The sequence below is a fragment of the Nycticebus coucang genome, chromosome 9 (genome assembly GCF_027406575.1).
Source record: "Nycticebus coucang isolate mNycCou1 chromosome 9, mNycCou1.pri, whole genome shotgun sequence".
Taxonomy (NCBI): Eukaryota; Metazoa; Chordata; class Mammalia; order Primates; family Lorisidae; genus Nycticebus; species Nycticebus coucang.
In genome coordinates, this window is record NC_069788.1 from 23,258,330 (window position 1) to 23,270,907 (window position 12,578).

Sequence of the window (12,578 nt, forward strand, 5' to 3'; positions counted from 1 at the left end):
TTTTGTTGGATATTTAATGTGGATTTCAGGTGACTAAATTTCATTATCTTTGGCCTTTGAAAGGTAATTCTCATTCAATTCATTTTGCATTTGCTGAAACTGTCTGTTATCTCCCATTTTAATTTTTTCTTAAATAACAGCTTGTTTTGCTTTGCTACAGTAAACTGCATTGTGAAATCTCAACATACCTTCTTCCAGTCTTTGTTTACTGTTCCAGTTGTACTAGCTTCTGAATTTCCACTTCTTTTTCAGTATGCCTTCATTTTAAATTTAAAAATGTTTGTATTCACGTGTAAACTAGAAAAATAATTTAATCATAATTAACATAAGTATTTCAATTTAATTACCAGTTATAATTTACATACTGTAATTCCTGCTGTCTGCATAAAATATTCAGATAAACAAGCTATAGTATATCATTTCATAGAAAAAATAATTTGTATTGAACCCCTCTGTTGACATGGACTCATTCAGTAATGTTTATGTGTAATTTAGAAATAACACTAGTTTTGATAGGCACACTATAAGTTGAGTTAAACAGAAGAATATTTTACAGTTTCAGTTCTATTTAAAAGTTTGTCTTACTGAGCTGATTAGTAACATGTAGCTAGTTGCTACTTTATGAGATAGTACAAATATGGAACCGAGAAAGAAAAAGAGCAAAAAGGCTTACAGTTTTTATTCCATTTTTTTTATTTGACATAACCTTCAGGGCTTAGAAACTTAGATCTGAGTCACATTATTTTTTTGCATCCTTAAAGTAAAATAGTACAAAAGTAGAAATGGTTGGATGTTCTGTACAGAAATTCTTGGCATATTATGACCCACTCTAGCAGACATGGGTCCATCTTTAAAAAATTATAGTTCCTAAAACCAATCATCAACTTCATCTCTAGAAAATGCCTTTTAAATAGCAACTGGCTTCCCCCCTCAAAAAAAAAATCCCTTATGTATATAAAAGATACATAGTACACCCTTTACAGCTCATAAAAACATATGTAATATTCTTTATTGTAAGTTCCAGATAGCCAACTGATTCTCACAGTAGGCTTTTGTTGATTTTTGCCCAACTCTTGTGTCTGTAGCCAACCTATGGTTGCAATTTGACCAAGATTTTACAAATGGAGTTGCATCCCAATCTGCTCTTTCCCCAATAAATTTATTGTCATTAAATCTGATACGTGATTATTAAACTGTTTCTTACCCCTGTACAAATTATGTTCATTAAACTGAAACCTCTTTCAGCTTTAGCATTATCGATTACAATAGTGCTATTTTTTTAGCTTTTTGGATACTTATAGGAATTGAAACATTGTTTGATTTAATATTATTATTTACAAAGTCCCAAAAATCATTCAAATCAATTTCATGTTTTAAAAGTTCACGTAAGTGAAATAATTTTTCTTCACCAGCTGTCCATGGTGAAGTTATTTCTTCATAAGGCCATGTAGAAGGTTCTAGCAAATCAAAGTAATTAAAAATGCTTTCATCATGGTTTCTGTCAGATAAAAGGCATAAGTTCATAAGCTGAATTATATTGTCTAATAACAGATTCCTATGAAGAGCATTTAAATTTATTTTTATTAAATGGGATATCTTTAACCCCTTTTGACTTAATCAAATCTTCAATTTGAGATTCATACTTTCCAGTACCAATTTTTAAATTTTCCAGAGCTCTTGGGCGGCACCTGTGGCTCAAGGAGTAGGGCGCCGGTCCCATATGCCAGAAGTGGCAGGTTCAAACCTAGCCCCAGCCAAAAACCACAAAAAAAAAAAAAAAATTTTTTTTCCAGAGCTCTTACAGTACGTTTGATCAATTTTTGTGCTTTCTGAATGTTAGTTGATACTGACTGTAATGCAGTTGAAAGTAGTGAAAATTCTTCAAGAACGTCAATCATTAAAACAAGGTCTTGTAAGAAATTAATGTTAGCTAATCTCTTTGCCAAACCAGAATAAGAATGAGAAAAGTGTATATATAATTCAGGATATGCATGCCAAACAGCAACAGCAGCTTGCAAACTACATGCTGCCCATCTTGGTCCCATTACCCGACCGAGTTTTTTTTTTTTTTTTTTTTAGAGACAGGGTCTCACTGTACCGCCCTCGGGTAGAGTGCCGTGGCGTCACACGGCTCACAGCAACCTCTAACTCCTGGGCTTAGGCGATTCTCTTGCCTCAGCCTCCCGAGTAGCTGGGACTACAGGCGCCTGCCACAACGCCCGGCTATTTTTTTGTTGCAGTTTGGCCGGGGCTGGGTTTGAACCCGCCACCCTTGGCATATGGGGCCGGCGCCCTACTCACTGAGCCACAGGCGCCGACTACCCGACCAATTTTTTTTTTTTTTTTTTTTTTGTAGAGACAGAGTCTCACTGTACGGCCCTGGGTAGAGTGCTCTGGCGTCACACGGCTCACAGCAACCTCCAACTCTTGGGTTTACGCGATTCTCCTGCCTCAGCCTCCCAAGCAGCTGGGGGGACTACAGGTGCCCGCCACAACACCCGGCCACTTTTTTTTGTTGCAGTTTGGCCGGGGCTGGGCTTGAACCCGCAACCCTCGGCATATGGGGCCGGCGCCCTACCCGACCAATTTTAATAATTTCAAGTTCATGGGCGGCGCCTGTGGCTCAGTGAGCAGGGCGCCAGCCCCATATACCGAGGGTGGTGGGTTCAAACCCAGCCCCGGCCAAACTACAACAAAAAAATAGCCGGGCGTTGTGGCGGGTGCCTGTAGTCCCAGCTCCTCGGGAGGCTGAGGCAGGAGAATCGCCTAAGTCCAGGAGTTGGAGGTTGCTGTGAGCTGTGTGACACCACGGCACTCTACCAAGGGCAATAAAGTGAAACTCTGTCTCTACAAAAAAAAAAATAATAATAATAATAATTTCAAGTTCAAGTTCTTTAGCTACAGTTCCTAAAATCTGTCATCTGGCAGCTTTCAGAATTTTCTCCTTCATATTAACTTTAGTGAAATTGATTATGATGTGTCCGGGGGATGTCTTATTTGGGTTGAGTCGTGCTGGAGTTCTGAAACTGCTATCTGAATTTTAGAATCTCTTGGCATGTCTGGAAAGTTCTCCTTCATAATCTCATGGAGAAGAGACTCTGTGCCTTGTGAAGCCACTTTGTCACTTTTGGGGATCCCTATAAGATGAATATTGGTTTTCTTCAAATTATCGGAGAGCTCTCTGAGAGAGTGGTCTGTTTTTGCTCTCCATTTCTCTTCTTCTTTGAGGGCTTGGGAGCGTTCGAAAGCTTTGTCTTCAATGTCAGAAATCCTTTCTTTTGCTTGCTCCATTCTGTTACTGAGGGATTCTACTGTGTTTCTCAGATCTTTGAGGGATGCAACTTCTTGTCTCAATGTGTCGAAATCTTTGGTCATTTGGTCTTTGAATCCATTGAATTCTTGAGATAACTTTTGGAATTCTAATTCGATCTTATTTGCTATCCAGATCCTGAATTCAATTTCTGACATCTCAGCTATTTGTTTGTGCATGGGGTCTTGTGCTGTTTCTGCCCCATTGATCCTTGGGGGAGTTGATCTACTCTGATTATTCATATTGCCAGAGTTTTTCTGTTGATTACGCCTCATGATTATTTTTCACCATTGCCTCTGGCTGTCCTCAGAGTTAGGGAGGTGTCTCTCCAAGATTAGACCCCAGCGGGATCACTCTATTGTTGCTGGATCTTTGTAGAGAGTGTCCCTGTGTAGTTCCTCTGGGGCTGCTCTAGCTAGGGAGTTCTGGTTGTGGAAGCAGCTCCAGTTTGTGACACACCCAGATCCAGCAACAGGGCTGGGGGTGGTGTGCACGGTTCTGGGAGTGCCAGGCGCCCAGTGACTTTGGCACAGAGAGCCCAAGGCTCCAGCAGTCTCTGGCCAGGAGAAGAGCTCTGCGCAGAGGCAGGGAGGGCTCCAAAGGTCACGCAGCTACCAGAGTCCCTGTCCAGATGAACGGGCTAGTGTGGAAGCTGGGAGGATACAGGAGGGAGGACGCAGGGTTGTGTGGCTCCCGCAGTTCCTGGTCAGGGAATGTGGAGGCCCGGTGGGTGCGGGTCACCGGTCGGGGGTCGCTGCACAGCTCTTATGGAGGTCTGGGCAGCTCCAAGCCCAGGAGTTTGAGGTTGCTATGAGCTGTGACGTCACAGCACTCTACCCAGGGCAACAGACCAAGGCTCCAGTGTGCCAAAACTGTCTCACTCTTTCCCTAAGGATTAAGGCCGTAAGGGAGCTCAGTCCCCGCCTCTAGGCTGCTCAGTCAGTAGGTTACTTTGACCCGCCCAATCCTTGCTCTGAGACCCTGAGGGCGGAGCTTGCCGGGGCAGTTCTTTCACAATGGCTTCCTGCGCCCAGCTCAGTGGCTCAGTCTGGGGCCCCAGACAATGCCCAAAGTTCTCCACACTTGTTCTCCACACTGCCTCAAGCTCTCCCCAAGGCAGTTCAACTGAGTGCCAAGTCCAAGAACACCGAAACAGTTCACAGGTAAGGCCTTTCCGCTTTGCAGTCTCATTGCTGCTTGTACTTATGGTTGCCAGCGTGATTAGGTCGATGGAACACACGCAACCACTTGCCAGTTTTCCACTGTTTTTGTCCTCCTCTTGGGGTCCAGAAGTCCCTTGCTGGCTCCCTGTAAACTCAAAGGGATGATTATAGGCAGATCCCACTGGCCAGAGATACCTGGAGTCTTGTCTCCCCAGACTCGCTGTTCCCAGTTGCAGGGAACCTGTTACTCGGCCGCCCAGTTCCTAAAATCTTTGATTTTTATTAGGTTGATGACAAATAGAATACATTTTATCAAGAAATATTTTTAAATGATTTATCTGTTTTATTTCACATATTGAATCATCAAGTGACAATTGCAATCGATGGTTTAAACAATTCCAAATGATGATTTCAGGAAAATATTCTAACTTTGTGGCTACTCCAGACTTTCTTCCCAGCACTGGATTAGCACCATCAGAACAAAATGCAATTAAATGAGCTTTCAAATATTCATTTGTAAAGCCACAATCATTTAAAGCAGTTAACAATGTATTGGCAATACACTCTGCTGTGGTTGACACTAATTCTTTTAAAGCAACAAATAACATAACAGGTGCAGGTGCTGACTGAACTGTACACTGCAGATAAATCACTTGGGTGCTTTTCTTTGAAATTGTAGATGCCTCGTCAATTATGATACAGATTTTGTATCTATAATACAAATAATAATTATTATATAGATACAATAATAATTTTGTATCTATAATCAGATTCCCTTCTATAATATTCTTAAATATCTTCATCTTCATTTCTTTTGCAATATGTTCTGCTATTCTTGTTGCACTATAGCGTGTATTTAAATAATTGACTTCTCTGCTTTTTTCCTGTAATTCTATTGCCCCCTCAATATCAGATAAAGGTCTATTATGTTTTACTAAACTGTAAACAGTATTAAAAACTTTTATGGTTGTATAAATATTTTTATTATTTTCTATATGTACTAAATTAGAAATTGAATCATTAATGGATTCCTTTAACAAATCTTGAATTTTACCAGGGGCTTTAGAAACATGTTCCCTAATTTTTTTCTGCAGAGAAGCTTGCCTTGTTGTTTTATTACTACCATTGGGGTTACTAAATATGCAATCCATTCCTTAGACACATGGACATGCTTTTCTGCTTTTGATCCCAAATGTCGAACTGTTGAACAATCCTTACATCCTAATTTACCTTCTTTTATTTCAAGCCATTTGTACTGTTTTGTAAACATAAATGCTTGTTTTTCATTCCAACAATCTGGAAGCACAAGATTATCTATTTCTTCCTTTATTGAACATGATGATTTTTCTTCAATGATTGATTCTTCAACATATTCAAAATTTGATTTCTTTCATTTAGACAATCCACAATGATTTTTGTTCCTATTATTACTTCCTGTTTCTGTTTTCACCTTCTTCACATTTAAAAAATGCAAAAACTCACTCTGTCCCTTTGACATGTTAGGGAACAGAATCTGAAAAATAATGTTATAAATGCAAGTAAGATTCATGATAACACTTTAAGGGTTTATGTAAAAAGTTCTCTTAATGACCTCTTTATATAATTTTAAAAGTAAATTTTAAACTAAAACAGTTGCTTTAATTTTCAGTTTATACTTAAACTTAAAAGTGACTTGCTAACCCCTAAAAAACCCACTGTAAGTTTTTCCTTACTAGCCGTGGATAGTGTCGTGGCGCCACAGCTCACAGCAACCTCAAACTCTTGGGCTTAAGTGATTCTCTTACCTCAGCCTCCCAAGTAGCTGGGACTACAGGAGCCCAGCACAACACCTGGCTATTTTTTTGGTTGCAGTTGTCATTGTTGTTTAGCAGGCCTGGGCGGGGTTCAAACCCACCCGCCCTGGTGTATGTGGCGGGTGCCCTAACCACTGAGGTACAGGTGATGCCCCACTGTAAGTTTTTAAAATTCTATAGTCAGTAACAGTGTCACAAAATTTTTTCTATGAATATCATCTAATTCAGCAAGAAGTTTGGTCATATGATTTGCAAATTGAGTACACAGTTGTCTCTCATTATCTGTACACCCCCTTAAAAAGATTTTTGGATCCTCAAAGAGCATAATAATTGCACATTATCTACACATATCCTCCCGTATACTTTAAATCACCTCTAGATTACTTTTATTATCTAATACAATGTAAATGCTATAAAAATAGTTGTTATATATTTCATTTGTCTTATTATTACATTACTATTTTTCTTCTGTTTTTGATCTGTGGTTCATGGAATCCACGGATGCAGAACTCATAGATCGGGAGGACCAACTATAGTTCCAAATTAAAGGATAGGTGATATTTCCATTTACATTAATGAGTAAGATGAAACTGAACAATGAAAACATGTTAGAGTTCCATTCATTTATCAATGAGCATCTCAACTGAATTGATAAAGAGTTTTCAAATGCTGCAAGGCAATTTACTCCATTTTTTGTATTCCATACAGTCTAACAAAGTCATCACACTTTGAGATTAATCTTCATTAACACTTTATCCTTCACTTTCTTAATTTTAGATAATCAACAAATAATAAATCAAGCCTTGATTTTTATTACCATGGGATATATGCAAACACCATGCTATAGTAGCATACTCCTATGTAGTATTTCTAATGTACAGATATGACAGATGAAAATAATCTCAAGTGTAGATATTAGGAAATAAGTTTAAGTATTACCTTAAATGTAATGACTTATGTACTTATACAGTTACATACTTTAATTTTTAACAATGTTTATCACCTCCCCAAATTCCTGAAAATGTAACGATTGTTCTTGTAACCCAGCTCAAGACATCTCCAGCATATCACTGCCCTGAACTGGAAAAATACAAACAAGGTGTGCTTACATCACTATGATAGGGGCTAGATTCTTCATCATCACCACAAACCAGATCGATGTATTCAAGAACAGGTCTCGATGGTCGTTCCTAAAATATAAGTAAACAAATTCACAAGTCATGAACAATTATTCAAATTAAACTTTCATTTACAATCAGTGGGGTTTTGGTTGGAAACGATAAGGATTCCTCTGAGGAAATCTCACAAATGGGACAGAATAATCAGAAACAAAGCACAGGGAAAATTCAGAGTACATCAATATGTAATACTGACTAAACACAAAAAAAGCCAAAATCTACACAGAGGAATAAAGCCATGTGGATTCCTTTAGGAATAGAAAATAGTATAGAGATAGTATTAAGATACAGATTTCAGGATATAGTATTTTAACTGAGATGGTTATTAATAGTATCTTAGATATCTAAGCTTGAAGCAATGGATTTCTTCAATAAATCTGCTTTTATCATCCATGTCGCTATACAGTCTAACACCAAACTCCAAATCTTCTCAATCTTTTCTTTACATCTATCTACCTTCATCATAGAAAAGCCATAAAAACTCCAGTCAAAAGCACAGATTTTATTCTACAGGTAAAGGAATCAATATATAAAACTGAGATTAATCACATGTGGGAAGAATATAGACAGGATAATCAACCCAGACAAATGGTAATATAGAACTAAAACAGAACAATGACAAGGACCATGACAGGGAAGGACACTTCTCTACATGTATACTACACATTAATGAAATTTATTTTTTCTATTTATTTATTTTTTTGAGACAGAGTCTCACTTTGTCTGGTAGAGTGGCATGGAGTAATAGCTCACAGCAACCTCAAACTCTTAGGCTCAAGCAATCGTCTTGCCTCAGCCTCCTGAGTAGCTGGCACTATAGGCACCTGCCACAACACCCAGCTAGTTTTAGAGATAGGGTCTTGCTCTTGCTCCGGCTGGTCTCTAATTTCTGAGCTCAAGCAATCCACCCACCTGGGCCTCCCAGAGTTCAAAAAAAAGATATCAAACATACGGGCTATTTTTGTCCCCTAAATATTTACTGTTCATTTCTTTCAGCATATTGTGTTTATTTGGGGGACAACATACATGGCAGAACACAAAGAGAAGGTTGTGCCAAAATACAAAATGAAGGCTGGAAAATCAAGACTTCTTTGTAAACACTAAGGAATCTAAACCAAAATATATTAGGAGAGAATCATATTAAGGTCTTTTTTGGTATATGGAGAAGCCTCCAGCAAAGAGCTATACCTGGCAGCATCTCATCTTTCCTGGATGATACTATAAAAAATAAAGAGAAATAAGCATATTCTGATAGAGCCCAGCGGGGTTACAGAAGAAAGTAGCAGATTCTGCCTCTATATATATTTTAAGGTAGAATTAAATCATCATTGTCTTTTATGTGGCACCATTTTAATGCAATAGGAATGTTTTTACTATGTTCTTACTGGTACTGCAATTACACTGAGAGCATGTAATTCACTTCTCCATATCTAACTGTCAAATCTCTGAGTCTTTGCTTAGAACAAGGCTAAATATAAGTTCCACCAAACGGGATATACAAAACTTTCGTATGCAAATAAGTATTCTCTATATTTAAAATTTAGGATGGGAACAGTGGCTTATACCTGTAATCCCATTACTTTGGAAGGTGTAGGAAGAGCCCAGGAGTTCAGGATCAGCCTGGGCAACATGGGAAGACCCCATTTCTATAGAGAATTTAAAAAAAAATTAGTCAGGCATGGTGACACATACTAGTCCCAGTCCCAGCTATTTGGCAGGCTGAGGCAGGAAGATCACTTGAGCACAGGAATTTGAGGTTGCAGTAAGCTATGACGACACCACTATACTTTAGCTAGCCCAAGCAAGAGAGAGAGAGAGACCCTATCTCAAAAATAAAATAAAAATTACATTTAAAAATAAAATTTAAATTAAAAATTTTAAACTTCAGCTAAACAAAAGCTAATATATGTAGTATTAATTTAGAACTGACAATGTAATTATTTATTCCACAGAACATTACCCAAACTGATACCTATTAATTTTTCCAACCTCACATTATAGATTCCATCTGTTGACACAGATCACAATGACATGTGTCACTCCTACTTATAGTTGCACAAAACACCATCAAGACCATTACTGTCCCAATAATTCCAATCTTTATACCAGTCAGGAGGAACCACAAAAATTATTTTTCCTAAAGACCTCTTTCCAAATGTTTTCTAGTACAATAAGAGAAACTATTGCTTGTCAGTTTGAAGGAGCACAGTCCACCGCACCCTTGTAGGTGAATCAGTCTCATTTGTGCTCCTTGAAGTTACGAGACCCTGAGAAGGGACATTCCCAGTACTTGGGCTGGATATTCCCCCCCGCCCAGCTCACATAAGAGGCTTTGCTGAAAAATGCAGGCAGTCACGCCTTTAAGGAAAGAATATCCTGGATGGAGACAGAGCATCTGCCTCGAGCAATGGACTGTTGCACTTAATTCTCTATCTCTATTCAGTTAATCATATATAGAAGTAGGCAAACAGAACAGACAACCCAGCCCTTTGTGGTTCATCTCCATTGTTGTTTATCTCTAAACAAGATATTCTTGGTTTAGAAAGGTGTGTACATACTTTGCTGGATTAACTCTGATAAGGAATCTTTACCTTTTCTCTTCCTTGTTCTTGGATTATTTCTATCTGATGATTTGGGGTATATAAGAATGTGAATAAGAACAGCCATTTGCTGCTGTGCCTGAGCAAGCACCAGCCATCCCTTAATAAATCATTCATTTCATCTGCAGTGTCTGCCTCCATGTCTCTGACTAGGCCAGTGGACAGCAACATCAGTTTCCACAATTATGTCCTTTACTCATCACAACAGCAAAAGCAGAGTCAGCATTTGGTACCCTCAATATTTACAAAGTTCCAACCCTCAATATTTACAAGGTTCCAAGTATCAAGAACGGAGAAGCACACATACTATTAATGGGAGAAACCCAAGACAATGATCTTGTAAAGAATTTGTACATAAACCCAAAAGAACAACAAACAACAAAGGTAACACCACAATAGGGAGAAAATGTTGGCTAATTTAAAAACCAAATGAATTACAAAGTCACTTAAACCTATAGGAAGTAAAATACACACACACATTAGACAGGTACTGTTATTAAAGAAAAATTACACAGCTTTAATTCCAAAACTCTTAACACAGAAAAGTGTTTCGGAGTAGAAGTATTTTCAACTAGTTTAGACACAACTGAAGCACAGCCTTTCTAAAACTTTACCCATCGTAGATAAAAATCATCCCTAAATATAACATTCCCTTCCATTTTAAAACCAATGCTTTATAAAGTGTATTCATACGTACCCAAACTTGTTCCAAAATGAAGATTCCTAGGAACCATCTTAATTTTTATTTTTTTGGCAGTGGTGGGATCATAACTCATTATAACAGTGGTTCTCAACCTTCCTAATGCCGTAGCCCTTTAATACAGTTCCTGTGGGTCACCACCCCCAGGTTGAGAACCGCTGCACTATAATGTCCAACTCCCAGGCTCATGCAATCCTTTCACCTTGGCCTCCCAAGTACATAAGACTACAGGTGTGCATCCCCATACCTGGATTAATTGTAAAACAATTTTATTTTAGAGATGGGGGTTTCACTATTTTGCTGGTCTCATACTTCTGGCCTCAAGTCATCCTCCTGCCTCTATCACGCAGAGTGATGATTATAGGTGTGAGGGACCATACCTAGCCCTTACCTTGAAATTCTGTAGTGGAATCCAGGAATCTGCCTGTTTATACTAAACAGGTGAATTAACTCAGGGAACAAACTCAGAGACACATAGCATGTTCCTGGTGATGCAGGATTCTTCCTGAAGAGCAACTATTGTACCAGGCCTAATCATAATGATCTCAGAGGTCAGTGGAATCTTCAACCTAGTTGCTTTCATGTTGTGAAGCTACAGAACACTAAGATCTTGTGTTCCTACAACCCTTATTTCCTACTTCCTTATCAACAGCAACCCTTTCCTATGTCACCTTTTAGAAGATACCCTTGCCCCAATTCAAAACAGAGACTCAGAGACCAGAATTTTGTCTTCAGTATAAAATGGCTCTAAATGAAGCAGGAGAGGCGTGATTATGTGCACAACACGTACCTGCGGGCAACCTCTTTGTGATGGCTACGGTGGTGGCTCAGATACCTCTTTGGGTGAATTGCCCGACCTGTGCCCTGCTCCACAGTGTCTGTCTAGTACGGATCGGACATTCACAAATACTTGCTGAATGATGGACCACCAGGTGAGGTATAACACATAATGGCTTACCATAGTCTTTGACTCTGGGAAAAACCGATTCTCAGTTGCTACTTACACTAACAAACTGAATGTCATCTTCGTTTTCATCCGTTGTTGATTCAGATGCCTCAGGCCCAGCTGGAGGGACAGATTCTATTATCTACAAAAATAAGCCAAAACATGCTTATCTATTCAGCCGCGTACTTGTGGGAAGAGACCTTTTCCAAAAGGAACGATTAAAACAAAGGGCTCTCAAGGAAAACTAACCCACCACAATTTCACGCAGACCCCACAAGAACACAACTAGATGGGGTCCGATATGCCACGGCGTACGTGGGGCTGCAGAGACCCAACGTTGAGAGAAAGTCCCCAGCCTCTCAGAATTCCCCTACCTGCTCCAGGAGGCGGAGGGGTGCAGGCTCGTTACTCAAGGGCAATGCTGTCTTAAAATGTCGCTGCCCCTGGCACAGCAGCGACAACCAGGGGTCCGTGCGGGGGGCCGGGGGCCGCCGGGCGGCCATTGTTGCCGCTGGCTCCGGGCTCAGACGCGCACCAGGCCCGAAAGCTGGGCCCGGCCCGAGACGCCCCGGAGGTATCGTCCCGCGGCCGAGGAGCGGGCCTCAGGACGGAGAAAACACAAAACCCTTCGTGGTCCGACCGTGAGAACGCCAGGCCCGACGCTCGAGGACTCACCTCCGGCCCCGGGTCTCCCATTGCTCCGACGGCCTAACTGACAGCACCAGCGCCGTCCCCGCCGCCACCGCCGCCACCACTTCTCCTCCCGCCCGTCGGTGATTATAGATGCACCAAAGACTTAGGCAAACCTAGGTGCAAAACCGCTTCAAAATGAAGAGCTGCTTTTACAGTCTCGGTATCGCCCGAGCCTCCGCTGACTCCTGGTCTCCA

At 40.1% G+C, this 12,578-nt stretch overlaps 1 protein-coding gene across 1 annotated transcript; it reads right to left on the reverse strand.

Annotated features, from left to right (window-relative positions):
• Positions 1 to 1,008: 1,008 nt before the first annotated feature.
• On the reverse strand, positions 1,009 to 12,578 carry KIAA1586 (KIAA1586 ortholog). Its single transcript, XM_053600943.1, is given in 13 exon segments — positions 1,009 to 1,142; positions 1,145 to 1,189; positions 1,192 to 1,275; positions 1,278 to 1,569; positions 1,571 to 1,679; positions 1,801 to 2,061; positions 2,874 to 2,914; positions 4,722 to 5,180; positions 5,241 to 5,605; positions 5,608 to 5,986; positions 7,376 to 7,456; positions 11,749 to 11,832; positions 12,366 to 12,578. Coding segments are annotated over 13 exon segments (2,355 nt in total). The 5' UTR covers positions 12,387 to 12,578.